This window comes from Hyalella azteca, unplaced genomic scaffold (genome assembly GCF_000764305.2).
Source record: "Hyalella azteca isolate HAZT.00-mixed unplaced genomic scaffold, Hazt_2.0.2 contig7054, whole genome shotgun sequence".
NCBI lineage: Eukaryota > Metazoa > Arthropoda > Malacostraca > Amphipoda > Hyalellidae > Hyalella > Hyalella azteca.
Window position 1 is genome coordinate 625,241 of NW_025937189.1, and position 19,225 is coordinate 644,465.

The window sequence follows — 19,225 nt, forward strand, 5'->3', positions numbered from 1 at the left end:
CGCGAATGATTTCTCACATATTTATTTGATTATTAATATATTAATATTTAAATTAATATATACGATACTGCTGAACTCAGCGCCACGTTCCTGTATAGTTCGCGCATATAGTTTAGTATGCGCACCTCTAGGATTTCAGACTATATGGATGCAGTGAACGTGTTCATTCTGCGTAGCTGGCGACGCCTAGCAGAGGTGCGTGCTTTGCAGTGCAGGCTCTTAGGGCTCCACAGGGCACAGGCGCGGTACATGAAGTAGCTTGTCTAAATGCGTGATGATTTGTTTGTAGAATTACCTGCTATGTATCTTTCAGTCTATGCTACCTGCGTTCAACTTTTCGTTCATTTTATTATTCTTTGCGATTATCATTTACTTTGAACTGAGACAATTATTCTTAGTATTTGCCATTCGACACGAGTCTCATTGAAATCTCAATGGAATGAAATAGCTCCTCCGAAATATCAGGTATACGTCCAAATCTTGTCTTCCTTCATCTGTCTATTTAGTGCTGGTAAGCTGCTATTTCGTTAATCCGAGTTGCTACCTCGCGGCACAGCTCTGAAGAGACGGGCAGTTGATCAGTATTCCCCCCGCTCAATCAATGCTAGCTGACCGACAATTGCACAAGCCGAAGTTGTCAAGTTCGCTATGTTCAATTTCAAGCCGGGCACGGGCACAATAGAAGCAAAAAACATGAATGTAAAGTTTCTAAGAACAGCGTCGAAACGAAAAAATTTCCTTCGTAGTTGAGTAGAGCGGGACAATAGCGACCTTAGCGTATTTTATAAGTTTTTTTTAATATTTCAGGTATAAAAATTGTTCGAGTGTCTGCGCATTCTACTTGTTTAGAAATGGACAATAATTGTGAAAAAATCTTTCTCTCTTCTTACAAGCGAACACAAGCGACCTATAAATAATTTTTAATTTTTGCAAGACCCGTGAAGTCGTGAGAATGCTGGAATCAAATTTTATTCATGTGCCTGATGCTGCTGCAGAGGGACTACGTCTCTCTGTGATTCAAGCTCTCTAAATCACTTATGTAGGTTCAGTTCGTCAAGGCGCACTGATTCTACACATACCTATATTTACTATAACAAACTGTGTAATTGCGTTGTGCCGGGTAGTCCTCTCTTGCTAAAATCTAAACATGAATGACTAAGTTCTGGCGGAACTGAAGTGCGGAATTGAAGACATAATTTTATGAACTGATCCGGCGGAACCTAAATTGCGGAACTGAAAACATTTATTTTTTAGACTGATTCAGTGGAACCTAAATTGCGGAACTGAAAATGTAATAATTGTTGCTAAGAAATATGAATAACTTGATACTATCCCCTAACAATGTGATACCTGCTGCTGCAGCGACCACCTGAAGATTCACCTGAAGACGCACGACAGCCAGAAGCCTCACCAGTGCGGGGTGTGCTGCAGGGGCTACAGCACCGCCGCCGCCCTCACCGCACACATGCAGTCGCACAAGGTGGCAGCACTCTCGCCCCTACGACCAGGTCAGCACAAGTATATTCAATCAAATCTACCGACTACCCTCTCAAAATGATTTCAATTTTTGAGAATTAGGAAGAAAAGTTGTGGTGGAGATTGACTACGTATCGTACCTAGGTGCACTATCGTACCTAGATACCTGAGGGAATGTTCTTATTGACTTGTTATGATGCTAGTTATTAATTCTGCCTAGCATGTTTCTGCATTCAAACCATGTAAAGTGTACGAAATTTCATTCGAAAAACTCGACTTATTCATATTCAGTCGTAGGCGACTAGCGGAGCACAGCCGGTATTCTCGTGCTGAGGTGACTTTTTTCGAGAATGTTTTATCGTTGCTGGGAATGAATTTCTGGTGTATCCGTGGCGAATTTTTATTTCCACCGTTTGGTTGAGATGCGAATTCTAGTTGGTAAGCGAGAGGCAGTCACATCGAAATGAGGATGGACAAAACTGCTTCTTTGTTTAATTATGTACATGATTTGCACTCTTCTCTTCCTTGCGAAAGAAGAGCGTTACGTTCATCGTACTGTAAACAAGGCGCAGAATGACAGTTTAGCACTTATAAGATTTTTCTGAAAGATTTTCGCAGTTTCGTTGAACATCTCAGCCATCATGCTAGTGGTATTTCTTGCGCTCTTAAAGTTATCGGCCTACTTAAACGACTGAATTAATCAATTGACACGCGCATCATACAGACCTTTAGTTCAAGCTTTTGAGTAAATATTTTTCATTATAGATGGGATCAGTGCACACTTATTGTTTGATCAATAGTGGTTTTTTCTTGAGCTGCTGTCTTGATTTTGGTGGTGAGCCAAGGTTTCGGATACGGATTAGGCCTTCCTTTCCCAAAACATAGGCGTATCTTTCAATCAATCGATTCTATCAATCTAACTTTCTTTCATAAATTAAACTTAGAGGGAGTGATTGAAAGTTTGACTCGAGCGTTGAAAGAGTGGATCGATCGTCTAAGACAGTTTTCAACGGAGTCGGTTATTAAGTAGAAACTATGGCGTTCACTCGAAAAATCGAATCTATATCCGTTCATTCACAAAAAGTTCCGATAGTCCTCTGGCTCCGAATCTAGCAGAAAATGCAATGAATGTTCAAGTAAAAAAATCTAATTTGTACTATCCCTTGTACCATGGTCGTTTTTTTTGCGTAAATCACTAATGTTAGGAAGATCAAATCCGTATTCGAAACCATTGCTCACCACCAACATCGACAAAAAAGCTCAAAAACGACTAGTATCGATCGAACAAGTGTGCACTGAACCCATTTTTGACGAGAAGGTTACGATCAGGAAATAAAATTTAATCAACCTAATTGAGGTTGATTGAAGTGCACGTAAATCAATTGACTCTATCGTTTAATCAAGCCGATTGGTCGTTTAGGGCTACAGTGTTTTCAAGAATATATTCAAGACTTGGTATGTGTGCATTTTTGCTAAGTAACTTTCTTCTTGCGCGATGATTGGTCCCCTAAACTACTTTTCACATCTGCTTCACAATATTGTGCAGCATTCATGTAGACGTGATGACGAATTTTTTGCCTTTTAGTTCTGCAAGGGGACAAATGGTGTAGCTCTTTCATGATCTGCATTTTGAAGTCCTGAGCCATTCTGTGATGAAGTTTGCCCTATTGTCTGTATTAACGCAACTTTATTGAATTTGTAATTTGTTCGGTGGTAATTTGAGTGGTAATTTATTCGGTGGTAATTTGTTGACAGCTCAACAAATTACCACCGAATATCACCTACTACCAATTAGAGCACGCTTTCCATTAAGCAACACGTCGCTTTGCAGAGTCGCGCACTTCGCCCTCGCACTCCCGGCACTCCCAGTCGTCGCTCGAGGCTCTCAGCGTCCGAGACTCGCGTTCGTTCGCCACGCTCCTGCGAGACTCGCCCGGTGTGAGCGAGGCTCTCGCGAGCCGCCTCATGCGAGACGGCGTCTCGAATGAGCACAGGCTTGAGGCTCTAGCTTCAGAGCTTAAAAAGGTGGGCCGTCGGGGATTGAAATTCTTGCTCACGGGCATTTTTTAACATGGTTTTAGTTTGAATTTGTGAAATAGTGACGTGTGTTATTTGATATTTTCATTCAAACGAATTTTTGAAGGAGTTGGGGAAGACGACTTGAATATGTATGTAATTTACTTTTAGTCGATGATCATAGCTGGTTACTTCTAATAGGGCAGTTTTTGTTCGGCATCGTCTGAACAGACAGCTCTTAAATCACCAGCCTCGGCTACGGAGTTTTCTCTTTCACGTTACCTCCGAATTGTTCTTAATCGTTTTGAGCAGTAAAATATGGCGATTTTACAATCAAGAGACGCATTTCACTTTTCAATCGTGCAAATCAACTTTCTCTAACATTTTTTCTGGGCTCGCAAATTCATCGTTTGATTTTCTGCTGTGTTCGCATATACGGTTGATTATATAATTACTACGTTGCCAGCCTTGTGAAGGACTTGGTTGCTTGCAGGAGGCCACAGACCCCGGGGACGAGGGTGGCCAGCACTCGGGGGAAGAGCGCGACGTGCCCTCGCGTCCTGCCTCGCTGTCGCCGCCCCTCAGATGTCCTCTCTGCGCCACGGCCGTGCGCTCTTCAGCTCACCTCCAGGTCAGCAGGTCAACGCGACGTCAGCGTCTGGGTGTGTGCGATACGTTTATTGTTGCTCGTGTTAGGCCAATTATTGGGGAAAGGTGAGACGAGTGCGACGAAACTTGTCCTGGTTTATGACAGTGAGGGACGAAAACAGTGGCGGCAAAGGGTGGAAATGAAGGGTAAAGAGGTTATCCCAAAAAGGTTTTTGAACTGCATTTGGCTTGGGTTTTCAGTTGTTACAACTTACAACAAATATTGTCTACGTAGAAATAAAACCCGTTACTTTTCATTATATAAATTCATGTGTTATTAGACACAAACTTCTCGTGCGATCAATGGTGTTGCGATCTGAGCTCATAGTTGCAAGCTATGTAGTCAGGATTATTGGTCGCTCTCTGCTTGTGCTCAGAGATTGTCTGTTGTGAGCAGCAGCACATGTGTCGGTACCACGCTGAGGTCTCGTCGGCGTCGGGGGAGCGGCCGTCGCCAGTGAACAACCGCCCCGCTTCCGCCGGCACGTCGTCCGGCTCTGGGTGGGTCTCTCTTGCTCGACAAACGCGGTTCAGAATATTTTTAAGGTTTAATATATAATTGGAGTTTTCCATGATCGAGAAGTCATGGAGATTTTTTGAAGGGACTAATAAGTTATATCATCATCATAATAATAAATAATTATGTGCGCGGGGCATCGAACGGTGACGTCAAAGCATTAAAACATTATAATCTATAAGAGGTTTCATAACGGCTTGTTTCGAGTGCTTCTCATAACGCCTGTGTAAGTGCCGCCGTTAGGCGTGTGATCAATTGTAATGTAGTGACCCCTGATCTAGATCATTAATCGTGTAGAAATTTTACTGTGATTCCCATGAAAATCAGATCTCCTTATCGATGGCCCGGTCTGAAGCAAAGTTTTCGGTGCGCTCTTCCTATTTCTGTAATTTTTACTATTCATTCTCCATTCTCAATATATTCTAGTCTCTTCCTGCTACATTCGTGGTAAATTTTATCTGTTCAGTGGTGGCGGGTTGCCGTCTGCCACATCAACTCCGTCACCACGCCCCCCCGGCGTGCTCTCGCCTCGCAGTCTCGGCTCGCGAGTGTTGGATGTGGGCGCTCACTCATCCTCACTGCTCACCAACCCCAGCGTGATGAGCGCCCTCAGCTGCATGGCAGGAGGCCCTTTGTCCCTGGGGGCGTCGGCGCTGGCGCACCACCACCTGCTGGCCTTCATGGGCGCCAACAAGCTCGCCTGCTGCTACTGCGCCCAGGACGGCTTCAGCAGCGTGCACGCGCTTGAGCTCCACATTCACTCCATGCACGGTGAGTGACGCGCGTTATTACTACATGAAACTTTTGCTGGTTTATAAAAATTAATGTTTGCCTTTATGATGGTGCGCGTACCGTTTTCTAGTATTTTTTTTTGCTTAAATCATGTGTTTCTCGATCTTTAATCCAATAGCTTCAACCTACAATTTAGCTCATTGAATTTTGCTGCCATTCAGCCAACATTTCACTTTCATGGCAAGGAAAGAAGGTACTGTGACACAGACACCATAATCGTTTAATTAATAGTCATTTAACTTTTAATCCAAACCTGTTCAACAAGTGCTGGAGTCAGACTGTCATGTCTTTCAGCTTTACGGGATAAGCTTGCAAATTTAATGAATTGTTGCTTATAATTTCTTGGTTCTAGAACATGCACTTTTGACATGCATCAGGTGTGAACCTGTTTATGAACGTTGCAGTGCTAAAATTTAATCTGAGTTTATTAGTTCTGGTCGCGTGGGAACTGCATCGAGTTGAGGTTTTCTCAGGTGTCATATTTGCAGGCTTTGGCATAAACGGAGATCTGCAAGAGCTGAGCGGCGGCAGCGTGGCGCGGCCGCTGAGCTGCGAGCTGTGCGGGGCGCGGGTGCCTGACGTGTCGGCGCTACAGCGACATGTCGTCACCTCGCACAGCTTCACGGACCTGCTCGCTCGCACAGCCGAGGGCGTCTTCTGCGCTCAATGTCTCCTGCCCTTTAGTAACCCAGGGGCCCTGACCGAACACATCAAGCTCGTCCACACCAACGCCTCACCTGCCGCTGCACTTCTCGTCGCAAACGGCAAGCTCGGCAAAAGACCGCAGTCTCCAGTGGATTTACCCACGGATCTTAGCAAGAAATCTAAAATTGAAACGAGCTCAGTGATGGATTCGTCTTCGACGACCTTGTTGTGTAATCAGTGCAATGCTCCGTTTAATGATTTCGAGTCATTCAGGAACCATTTGAAGACGCATTTGGATGGCTATTTGTCTCCTACAACCGTCTGTCCGGAGTGCAAGCTCGTCCTGCCGTCTGATGTAGGCTTGGAGAATCACCTTGCCTCTCACCTCTTATCCGTGTCGACTGAGTACGGTTGTCAGGCCTGCTTTAAGCTCTTCAGTAAACCCGATGAACTTCAGAAGCACCTCATGGATATTCACGCTCATTTATTTTACAGATGCTCCCTCTGCAAAGATGTTTTCGACTCTAAAGTGGCGATTCAGGTTCACTTTGCAGTGAAACATAGCAATGAATGCAAAGTGAAGAAGTGCACCAAATGTTCTGTGGCGTTTCACTCGCGCAGTGAGTTCGAGCAACACGTGCGCACTGTGCACATGCACGGCGAGGGCAGCAAGAGCGGTGCGGGGTACCGATGTTTGCTGTGCCATCTCACCCTCGCCTCCGAGGCCGAATTCACAACGCATTTGTCCACGCATCAGAAGCAGTTCCAGTGCACGCTCTGCGACGAAGCCTTCCATGTCGAGTTCCTGCTCGACAAGCACATGCAAGCCCAGCATAACTCCGAGATTAACGGGAATTTGGCACGCTCCCAGAGATACAACGCGAGTCCGAGTGAAGAAGATTTGAGGTGCGAATTATGCAACATTAACTTCCCTGACGAATCTTCGATCATCAGTCATTACCAAAAGATTCACGGTAGTAAGTCCGGTGGATTGAAGGTGGCTGCAGCAACTGTGAGTCTGTATTGCGCTTATTGTAACGAGGCATGCAAGTCCAGAGCTGAGTTGGAAGCTCATGTGAAGCTCCACCAGAGCAGCGGTGGCCGGCACAAGTGCAACATTTGTGACGAGTTGTGTCCCTCTGCCGCGACACTGGCTCAGCACAAACTGAGCCACATCAAGGCTCTCTCCGGCTCCATTGTGTGCTCAGTGTGCGGCTCCTCGCTCGTTAACTCACAGGAGGTGCTTGCACACCAAACTGAACATTGCCCAGGACCGCTACCTCAGCCATGCGTTGTTTGCAAGCAGACGATGCTCACTAACGTCGAGCTTAAAGCTCACTCTAACTTCCACGGTTCATTCGGCCATAGTATGATGAACTACGAAGAAATGTTTAAGGCTCATAGTAATTCTAAAGAAATGTTAAACAATAATATTGACTCTCTTGATATAAAAAAAAATTCGTTGAAGTGTCCCTTGTGTCAGATAAAACTCGAAACCCTGGAAGAGGTTGAAAATCACTCGTGCTCTTCAAAGACATCTTCGCTCTTCAGCGAACCTTTGAACACGCTCCAGAATAAGATTTCTCTAGAGGTTCCTAAGACGTATCAGTGCATTAAATGTCAAGAAAGTTTCCCTACAGAAGGTGAAGTGGAAGCGCACGTTGCCTTGCACCTTCAGACTGAAGGTTCGAATCATGAGTGCCACATTTGTAGAGCTACGTTCAAGTCCCCACTGAGGCTACAATGTCACTTAATCGAACACACTTTCGAGGGCTGCAGCAGCTACACTTGTTACCTTTGCTCGACCGTCTTCACCGTGGCAAGCAGACTACAGCAGCACATGCTCAGTCACGGCCTTAACTCGAAACCTTACGATTGTCATCACTGTCATCAGAGATTCTTTTTCAAAGCGGAACTTGAAAATCATGTATTATCCCATGCTGAAGTTGCTGCCGGCAAATGTTCAGAGTGTCAAGCAATGGTTAGGCAAGGTCCTTCATCGAATATGGAGGAATCGAAACGAGAGAAACCGAACGATGTAAGATGCAAGGGATCTAACGCAAATCGAAATGAACCGGGCGAACGACAATTCACCAGCACTCTGAAAGATGGGAGCGATCAGTGTAATCGTGTTAACGCTTCGCCTGAATCCTCACAAAGCGAGAAACAATCAAAGAGTAAATTATGTGACAAAGGCCGCGCCCAGTGCAATGACGTACCATTGGCTGCTGCACATGACGCGGGCGATGACAGTGAAGTGAGGTGTCAGACTTGTGGCCGGTGCTGTCGCAGCACAGAGAGTAGAGCTCTCCACGAGCTCACGCATGAGGGCGCGCGCCCGTACCTGTGTGGCGACTGTGGTTCGGCGTTCACCAGGAAATGCGATGTGAAGAAGCATTCTCTGAAGGTCCACCAACCTTATAAAGAACAAAATTGTAAGAAAAATCAGCGTGAGAATGAAGAAGAAACAGGAACTCTTCGTAGTAAAGATGAATTGGAACAAACTCAAGCGGAGGCGAGTACGAATGTCACATCGAACATTTCTTCACCATCTGAAGAAACGAGCTCGTGGACTTGCCAGTGCTGCAGTCGGGAATTCTCAAAACAGGACGAGCTGGCGGCGCACGTGCACAGCAGCCACGGCGGTGAGGACACGGTCATCGTGCGCAGTTCGTCGCGCTGCTCCTCGTGCAGCGACGACATCAGCTCCGAGTCGCTGAGACCCTCTGCTACGTAGGGCGGCTAAACTCTGGTCGTTAGGGGGGCCTATTATTCTATGGTGGAATACAATCGATGTTCTACCAACATCAGTGCAATGTTGCCATGAAGACTTTGCGTTTTGTTTTCGTTAATTGTTTACATTTATTTAATTGGTATGAGATGTTATTTAAAGGAATAAATATTTTTCGTTATTAAAGTTACCAATGAAGTGTTGATGTTTTTCGACGATAAAATCGTGTTTCAGTGAGTATTTTCTGTTCCCTTCTGTGCTAGTTCTGCACTTAGATTGAATTTATCATATGAGAAAAAGTTTGAATTTGAGGCATATTTTCACAGCCGACTTTACTGTTACGATTGCGGAACACATTTTTGTTAGCGTGTCACGATGCTACGCCCGACGCTCATTCCTTCACTGCCCTGCCCCATTCATTCTGCTTGTGGACGTCGGGTATAGAGAGTTGCTGATAAATCTCAGGTTGAAATAAGATGTTCGACTGATCCATTGCGTAGTCCCATTACTGCCGTAGCCCCTGCTTGTCGCTAACTTATCCTGGAACTTGTTGGGTCGGAAATTGAAGAAAGGTGTAGGAGTAGAGTTTTGTGTTGACTTGTTCATGTATAATTATGCTTTAAATTTTCTGCCACTAACTTTTTAAACTGGATTAATAATTACTATCTTGCAAGAATGTGACCTTACATTTTACATACGCATGCTTTTCGGATTATTGCACTTGGTCATCAAGATCCAAATTCGAAGTGAAAAGCGGTCGTAGAACACCGAAACCCATTCCGGGAGCTGTGACTTGAATTTTAAGCAATTATCACCTGTTCACTGTCAATGCCTGAGATGCTGCGGCCACTTCTGTTGATTTTATGTTATAGATGAAACGTTCGTGGCCCTTCAGTTCTATCTTCATCACACTGATCACCGTCCCACAAAGTATTCCGATTCATGATTTCCCCCAATATCCAAAAAGAGCCAGCGAAGATGACCCAGAATTCGCTTACAAGGAGACAAAAAAGTAGCATTGATGAGCAGCGAATAAAGGAAGCTGGCTTCTCGAGCCGAGAAGCGTTCAGGCAGGGATATTTCAATCTAATAACTCTACTATTTTCGAGAAAAGTTGCGCCAATATCATGCGTGTAAAGAAAAAAAATTCAGAAATTGATCTCATAAATATAATCTGTAATTATACAAGTTGCATAATAATTCAAAATTATTCTCACTAATTTGACGTTTGGTATTACAACTAGCGCACTCGTATGTTATATATTCGCAATAAATAATTATCTCTATTGTAGATGACTTCCTGACGAGGGGTGAGCAAGTCAAAGAAAGGCAATTAAATACGAACGACTCCTTAGCTAAAGAAAAATTGTAGAAACTTGAAAAACTACAACTCGCACAAAAATGTTCATAACATCTTTCCGCTAGAGAGTTTCATTTAAAAAATCGCAATCACAGACTTAGGCCGTCTAATCACGCCAATGAATCTCAGTCTCTTAAAGCGATATTTCACGGCAGGCGCAGCGTAGTGTAGAGCTCAGCCGCGCTGTGCAGAGATGACACGTCACTCCTCCGGCCTCACCGTCACGGTGTACCTGTCAACACGTCACTCCTCCGGCCTCACCGTCACGGTGTACCTGTCAACACGTCACTCCTCTGGCCTCACCGTCACGGTGTACCTGTCAATATAATTACGAGATTAATAAATGGATCCAAAATTAAACAATTAATCTATGGAAGAACTGACATGAAGAGTACGGTTGAGATAACGAATCTTGGAGAAAATAAAAGTTTTCTGCTTCAACGATGTCTCGACCCAAATGTTGAACAAGATGATCTGCTTCATGACTCAGTTTACCACTTCTTGCAATATCAAATTTTAGTCTCAATTTATTATAAAAAGTTAAGCAGGTACTGAAAATAGTTCAATCGGATCTAGGCTGCGCTATTTGGTGAGTACAACAAACAAAGAACATGGGTACATTATGAACAAAATTGACAAAGATGCGTTATTACAAATGGAAACAAAACGCAAGTATTTCAGCATAAATTTATAGACGATTTTTCTAAGTATCGCGGAAAGAAACATGGTACCTCCATCAGTTAAACTAGATATTATTGTTATCTTCTATACTATAATCACCAAATACTATCCGTCTTTCAGTTCTAATGAAGTATCAAGTCAGCCGTTAACAGCTAGTCAGAAATTGCTGCTGCTTAACGTTAGTGCAGCCACTAGCAGCCGAGAGTAGCTTAGTCAATATGTGCTCCACAGATCATCGAAAATACGAATTTAATTTCTATTAAAACGAATATCGATTTTTTTTTTTAATTTTCTTGATTACATGTCGGATTTTTTTGGGGTTGAAACATTTCCTTGCAAGGGAATGTTGTATATAATTGATATTAATGCGAGGGCGGACCTGTGGTTGCCGCGGTGCACGATCATGGTGAGGTCGACGGGCCGCTCGAGCAGCGCGTAGACGTCGCGTGCCGAGATGATGTCGTGGCCGTTGATCTGCGTGATCACATCGCCGGGCTGCAGACCCGCACTGTGAGAGTTGTGAGACTTGATGTGAGGAGTGCTGCTCTTAAGAGTAGTGAGGAGTGCTGCTCTTAAGAGGAGTGAGGAGTGCTGCTCTTAAGAGGAGTGAGGAGTGCTGCTCTTAAGATTAGTGAGCAGTGCTGCTCTTAAGATAAGGTGCTTGAAGGTAGGAGACAAAGTTATCGTCGGAAACCAGGAGAAAACCAAGGTAGACCGTCAGACAACACGGGAAGGCAGAGGAGAGATAAAAAGCACATTGTTTCAACGTTGAGATTACCACGTAAAATAATATTATACAAAAGTGCATTTGAAACGCGCGACTCACACGGCCTGACTGTAGAGAGAATGATACTACGCCTCATACGCACGGCTGGGCCTTAAAATAAAATAATTGGCCGACACGATAAATAATACCAATGAGTCCTACAATAATTTTGGCTGGCAGGATGATAGCTAGCACAGTACCACACAACCCAAGGTTTCCAGGATAACTGGTGATAAGACAACAGCACAGCACCACAGGTGATGAGACAACAGCAAAGCGACAGGTGATAACAGCACAGCACCACAGGTGATAACAGCACGGCACAGCAGGTGATAACAGCACGGCACAGCAGGTGATAAGACAACAGCACAGCACCACTGGTGATAACAGCACGGCACAGCAGGTGATAACAGCACGGCACAGCACCACAGGTGATAACAGCACGGCACAGCAGGTGATAACAGCACGGCACAACAGGTGATAAGACAACAGCACAGCACGACTGGTGATCAGATAACAGCACGACTGGTGATCAGATAACAGCACGACTGGTGATAAGATAAGAGCACAGCACGACTGGTGATAAGATAACAGCACGACTGGTGATAAGATAAGAGCACAGCACGACTGGTGATAAGATAACAGCACGACTGGTGATAAGATAAGAGCACAGCACGACTGGTGATAAGATAACAGCACGACTGGTGATAAGATAAGAGCACAGCACGACTGGTGATAAGATAACAGCACGACTGGTGATAAGATAAGAGCACAGCACGACTGGTGATAAGATAACAGCACGACTGGTAATAAGACAACAGCACGACTGGTGATAAGATAACAGCACGACTCACTGGTAGGCAGGAGAGCCTATCACGACGCGCCAGACGAGCACGCCGTGCGACAAGTCGTGGGGCAGCGGCGCGGACACTCGGGACTGCAGTTCGTTGATGATGTCGGGGGACAGGCTCAGCATAGTGATGCCCAGGAACCGACGGCGCTTTGATAAACTTTCTGCAGAACTGCTGCGCTCTGCAACCGCGGAGCATACATGAGCCGTGATAATAATCACAAGTGTACATATAATGATTAATGCTTCAAGTTATAGAGCTAAGCACCATAAACTAAACATGAAATCCTTTTAGAAGTCGTTTAAAAACATCGAAATGTAGCTTATGTTCAGTACAGAGTTTCAACGAAGAGACTATTTCTTTACTACCCTATTGGAGAGGAAGAAGGCAACAAGAATTATAATAATATTGGCTTCCTCTTACCATTTAATGGATATTATTTTGCGGATTTGTTTCTAATTTTGTTAAGGTCAATAGGCACGTGATAATTTGCAATTTTTCAATTATTTCACAAAGATTCTTTCCCTACAGCTAGTTCGTTCTGAACTCATCTTCAAAGGAAACCAGTAGTCTTATAACCATAATAAAGCTTGGACGTTTTATTCATACAACGATCTTCTACGAATATTCATTGAATGTTCATAGCAGATAACTTCGAACTTAAAACGTTCCCAATGGGCATGATGATAAATAATGAGCGCCTTGACTCACTGAGCTTCATCCTCTCCTTGGCCTTGACTAGGAACTCCATGGCCACGTCCACGGGAATGGCGAAGGAGATGCCGGCCGCCGCCTTCATCGAGTTGATGCCGATGACGTCACCGTCCAGGTTGACGAGCGGTCCCCCGCTGTTGCCGAACTGCGCGCACCAAATGGTAACGTATTAGTTACCAGGTAACGCATTAGTTACCAGGTAACGCATTAGTTACCAGGTAACGCATTAGTTACCAGGTAACACATTAGTTACCAGGTAAGGCATTAGTTACCAGGTAACGCATTAGTTACCAGGTAACACATTAGTTACCAGGTAACGCATTAGTTACCAGGTAATGGATTAGTTACCAGGTAACGCATTAGTTACCAGGTAATGGATTAGTTACCAGGTAACGCATTAGTTACCAGGTAACGCATTAGTTACAGGTAAAGCATTAGTTACCAGGTAAAGCATTAGTTACCAGGTAATGCATTAGTTACCAGGTAACGCATTTGTTACCAGGTAACGCATTAGTTACCAGGTAATGCATTAGTTACCAGGCAACGCATCTTAGTTACCAGGCAACACATCTTAGTTACCAGGCAACGCATCTTAGTTACCAGGCAACGCCTTAGTTACCAGGCAACGCATTAGTTACCAGGCAACGCATCTTAGTTACCAGGCAATGCAGTATGTCATTACTAACAAAGCCATCACTTATATCAGCAATCAAGTAAGAAGTGTCACGGTAATGCCGTGGTAGCGGAGGCGTTTGACATGACAAAACAATGTCTGAACAACATGAATTCCATTTATCCATCTAAATTTAGTTCTAGGTGGTACTTCAATACAAGTGTACGTAAAACAATGTCATTCAACATGAATACTGGTAAATTCTTCGATTTTAAGTATTTAAATATAGTACATAAATACTACAATCCTACTTGAAAACAATGCATTTGATATGTACTTAGAGTTTTACGACATCAGTTCTTTCCGACAACACTTACGAGAATGATGGCTTTGTTGAATCATTATACTTTTATCTAGATTCGCTGCAGATACACCACATGAAATGCAAAAATAAAGGAGCTCACGGAAATGCTTCCTAATAAAGACAGCCACAACATTACGGGAAATGCAAAGAAATAACAAAGCAGAAGGGAAAGGTGGAGGAAGCGAGACGAGTATACCTTCACTCTCGACCGCTGGTGCCTCTTAAGTAGTCCCACATATTCGCTAGGATGACTAACAAACAAATGGTCTCTTGCATTTGCTGCGCTCAATTGTAATATTAGCTATCAATTATTTATTCTTTCACAGGACTATTAGTTTGAGGAAGTTGATTATCCAGCTTTCCATCAAGAGGAATAAACTAGAAGTCAAGGATAAATTGTCGTTTTCTTTTGCTACAAGCAATACAAATATATATCTGATGATGAATTCAGGCCTTTATGGATTGTACCCATAAAGCTTATTTTTTATTTTGCGGTATTTAGAAATATTATAAATTCATTTTATTTACTTATTGCTGATGACATAAATGAATTTACGATTGAACTAAATATGTACGGTGATGGCGGCGTCAGTCTGGATGACGACGCAGGCAATACGTACGGTGATGGCGGCGTCAGTCTGGATGACGACGCAGGCAATACGTACGGTGATGGCGGCGTCAGTCTGGATGACGACGCAGGCAATACGTACGGTGATGGCGGCGTCAGTCTGGATGACGACGCAGGCAATACGTACGGTGATGGCGGCGTCAGTCTGGATGANCTGAGTCAGCAGCAATGTCATGTCAGCAGCAATGTCATGTCAGCAGCAATGTCATGTCAGCAGCAATGTCATGTCAGCAGCGATGTAAAGAATCAGTAGTACCGTAACAACAGAGCAATGAAGAGTAACGATAGGAGTAATATCCATGAATAAAAACAACAGCATACACTAAAAACAAGATGAATAAAATATTACATCCTCTAGAATATTTCTAAAAATTCATGTGTTCCTAAGTCGATTTTCTTTACAGACACCAATTAAGTCCTTAAAAAAAGTCTTAAAAAGCCAGAATTGAACAAATTATGTACTGGTACAGTTGATATTCAATGTTAAATTCAAAGTTGCAAGACAAGACTTATAAGTTATATAGGTATAGCATTCATAGAAATATGAGGCACTTCCATCATTCAAAAATAGTATCTAACAAGCTACACAATTAACTAATCTACCTACTAAATTTTTCTGGAACAAAAATTTGCTCAGAGCTTAAGAACAGAACATTGAGCATTTCTGAATATTTTGCCAAAAGTTAGGCATCAATTAAAACAGGCATTAAACATCAAAAGGCATTAAAAAGATTACCAAACATTAAATCATTAGACATCATTTAAAACAGACATTGATTGCTTTCTCATATCTTGCAGAATGCAATTTCATTGCAAGAAATATTTATGAAAAATATAAAAATGAATCGGTGAAAATAGTAGTTTGCGTAAAATTAACTTTTGATGGCAAAGAGTGCATTACACTTCACTGCCATGCTCAAAATAATTGTTGGATTTTCATTTTTAAATTCATGATCACATAATATAAATTACAAAAATAATAATATAATGAAATATAATAATTATAATCTCACTGCATTAACCCGGAGCAGAGCCAGGTCACAGTATGGGTCCACATCCTCCAGTACGCATTCTAGTTGACGCCCATCAACCAGCCGAACCTGTGCATACAAAAATGCACAAGTATGTTTTGGATTACATATGAAAACAAGCAATTTGATTAACAATGTATCCCAGAACTTTGTTCAAATTGATTTTACCTACGGTAATAATTTAACGATGATAATATGTAAGAGCCAAATTTTGAACTCCCTCAACAAGTGCAGGAGAAGTTGAAGACCGATGCATTGATGAGGTGTTTGTCTAAATTAAAAAAAACTGTGCCATACACATTATTGTACCACAAAGGAACCCAAACTCACACAAGGCAGCATGACTTTTACAATCAAATCTAGACATGAAGTTGTGTATAGTGGATATAGTACTATACATGGAGTGTGAAAATTGATTGATTGATATTACAATGCACTACGGTATACTTTGCATATTTTTGCTCCTAAATTTGTTAATTTTATCCTGATTCATTCTCAAAAAGGTGGAAAATCATTAGTACATAATTCAATAGCCCTATTTTCAAGTGCAACCTGCTTATTTGCTCGTTTGATAGTATAGATGCCATTGACAAAATCTGCTCAAGTTGTTCACTTTCCATAACAGTGAACTTGAGTCACAATTTATCTTCACAAGTCATGTACCGTATCTCAAATAGTTTGATAATAAAATTAGCATCATTTGTGACCCTTTGTGTCAATTATCATACCAATGTTAACCATTCTATTCATATGCATCACTAAATTGTACTCAGACTATCAACTGCAGGTACTAAACCAGAACAAAAGGATTAAAAATTTTAAATTTAAACCATTAAACTCACCATTTTAAAGTGATTTTTTTCATTTTTAGTTTAGTCAAACTGATGATGGAGCTGGACTCCGAAACGTTTTCAATATCGATATGGTGAATTTTCTTGGCATTTTCTTCGCTTTTAAATTCCTTGTGAACTTGCAATATAAGCAGACTAATGATATAAGAACAAAAGGATCCTCACACAGGCTGTTTGATGCATTGGAACCAGGTTGATTAGCATATATCATAATAAAAAAAATTGTTTTGAATAACAATGAACAAATAGGGTGTAAGAGGTTAATGTGTGGATTGCTACCATATGCACATAAAAATAGAGAGCAATTCCAGACAAAATACTCTCAAAATATCATTTAAAATATCAGCAGAGCATGGCAGCAGATGTTACTCACCATGATCTTGCTGGATCTTGGCTTGTTGGAGCCTGTAACGACGTGTGCATTGGTCAAGATGAGGCCACAACTGTCCACCACAACACCAGAGCCATTGTTCACTGAGACCGGTTGGCCACTTGCGTCACGTCTGCAAAATTTATCTTGTATCACTAAATCTCTTGAAATTTGCCAAGCTCTTTTGCTGATGATCTTGCAGGTAATAAAAATAACTGTATAAAGATAAAAATTTACATAAATTTTAGTTTCAACACAAGGCAGCAAAATTAAATTTACAGTAAAACAATAAGATATCTAGTCTAGATATTAAAAACTATAGAAAACAGTCAAATCCTTTGAAAATAATGCAATGTACTGTGCTTGCAAATTGCCATTCTTCAGTATTCAATTCCAAAATTCTGCAAACCCAAACAAATGAGGTTATTTGTACAAAATTTGTTTAATTTTCATCAAAATTGTATATACCGTATCTAATGTAAACAACAAAAAGAGAGATAATAATACATTAAGGATAAGTACAGTTGTTAATGGAATGACTAATGACTAATTAGGTCTTCTGCTTTTTCACCTTAGGATTACAGCAAGGGAAAATGCCAGGTTCATTTCATTGATCACCTAAGATATTAAATAATGCAGCATTACTTTCATGTAATGCTTGGTGATATTTTTATCATATCATCAACTGTATTGAATCAATCTCCATGATATAAAAGTAGAAAACAGCTTTCTGCTGTGAACAAATTTGCTAGAAGATAAAGCTAAAGTTGTACAATTGTCCCTATATAGTTTCCATTTCAAGTTCTAAGTTAAATATAATGAAAATGGCAAAATTGGATGCCAAAATGATAAAGCTTCGAGAAAATACCATTATATTGCTAACATTTTGGGAATAAATAAGCAGTATAAATATTAATGCCAAGGGAAAAAAAAAAGTGGAAACTCACCTACGCAGATCCAGTATTTCGATGAAAGCCACACTTGGTGAGAGTCTCTCAACAACATCAGCTATGAAGTTAAAGCGATCTCTGTGTTTGGGAGGGCCTTTGTTTGATCCACCTTCATTGAAATTCCCTCCAGTTTTATAGTTGTCATCATGCTCAATAGGATTGCTGTTGGAATCATCTAGATCTGGTGCTTGATTGAATCCCTTAGATGCAAGGACTCTTGGTAATACTGATACTTGATCTTCAAAATTAGAATTAATTTTTGAGTCTGTATAAACCATCCAAAAATCATATGCTAGCTTCACACAAGCTCCTAAAGACAGGCCAGCAAGAAATGATAACAACGTTTGTGTTCTCCCCTTATTAGTCTTGGAGTGGCTTTTGAAGACATTTTCTACAACATGCTTACTTTCTGTTTCTTTTTGATGTGTGTGAAATAAATTTGTACCATTGAATGGAACACAGGTTCTTTGCAAAAGAGATTTCTGAGTAGATTGTAAACAAAATGTGGTGCAATGTATTCCAGGGGTTGAAGATATTAACCTGATTCTAGGAGTAGAGAAATTCAATGATGATACAAATGTAGACAATCTTCTTGAAGATCCTAAGCAATAGCAAGGTCTAAATATGGACATTGTTCTGTTCTTAGGAATAAAAGCTCTGAAAATTATAGAAGTTTAAGGGATGAAAACCTGAAAAGAAAACAAAATAAGTTCATGTAATAGCAGGTTTGTATAACATAACTAATGAACTTAAATGCAGCTAAAAGTAGAATAGATGAATGCTAAAAGTAAAATAGACAAAGTTCAGATAGTTCTGAATCCACATTTGTTCACTGAAGAGTAGAAATTTTTCAACCAAGTATACTGAGATGATATATATTTTATGCATTCTTATGCCAAGATGAACTACAACCGGTAGTCACATACTCAGACTTGGTTGCAAACACTATATTATATTCTAAGAAAAATCAAAGGAAATTTTAACATAATCATTGTAAGCAAGATCATTGAAATAGCATGGTATGAATGGGGTAACAACGGACAATTTTCAGCGTTTTTCATTAATAACTTCTTACCATGAAAAACTTCATAAATAAATTTGAGCTCATTTCAAAGGTCTGTGCAAGGGATCATATGGCATCTCCAAAAAAATTCCATACCATAAAATGGGGTAACTTAGTCTACTTTTTTTTAATGATGCCATTTTTTACTAGCTAAATTA

The 19,225-nt window shown here is 41.5% G+C and overlaps 2 protein-coding genes across 3 annotated transcripts in view; one reads left to right on the forward strand and one right to left on the reverse strand.

The window, feature by feature from the left end:
* LOC108668727 (zinc finger protein 521) overlaps positions 1-9,058 on the forward strand; it is a 30,655-nt gene extending 21,597 nt beyond the window's left edge. For both annotated transcript variants that reach the window (XM_018155970.2, XM_047881105.1), the window contains 6 exons: positions 1,363-1,508; positions 3,308-3,501; positions 3,986-4,123; positions 4,538-4,641; positions 5,124-5,428; positions 5,938-9,058. In XM_018155970.2, coding sequence (XP_018011459.1) covers positions 1,363-1,508; positions 3,308-3,501; positions 3,986-4,123; positions 4,538-4,641; positions 5,124-5,428; positions 5,938-8,831 — 3,781 coding nt within the window. In that variant the 3' untranslated portion in view covers positions 8,832-9,058. The remainder of the gene's footprint in view (positions 1-1,362; positions 1,509-3,307; positions 3,502-3,985; positions 4,124-4,537; positions 4,642-5,123; positions 5,429-5,937) is intronic.
* A 922-nt stretch (positions 9,059-9,980) lies between these two features.
* LOC108668712 (serine protease HTRA2, mitochondrial) lies at positions 9,981-18,694 on the reverse strand. The gene is made up of 8 exons (XM_018155957.2): positions 18,002-18,694; positions 17,058-17,187; positions 15,816-15,902; positions 14,750-14,956; positions 13,195-13,342; positions 12,487-12,664; positions 11,246-11,374; positions 9,981-10,501 (listed from the first exon to the last, which is right to left on the reverse strand). Exons 1-8 carry the CDS (start codon positions 18,634-18,636, stop codon positions 10,471-10,473), a joined length of 1,545 nt encoding a protein of 514 aa, XP_018011446.1. The 5' UTR covers positions 18,637-18,694; the 3' UTR covers positions 9,981-10,470.
* Positions 18,695-19,225: the final 531 nt, after the last annotated feature.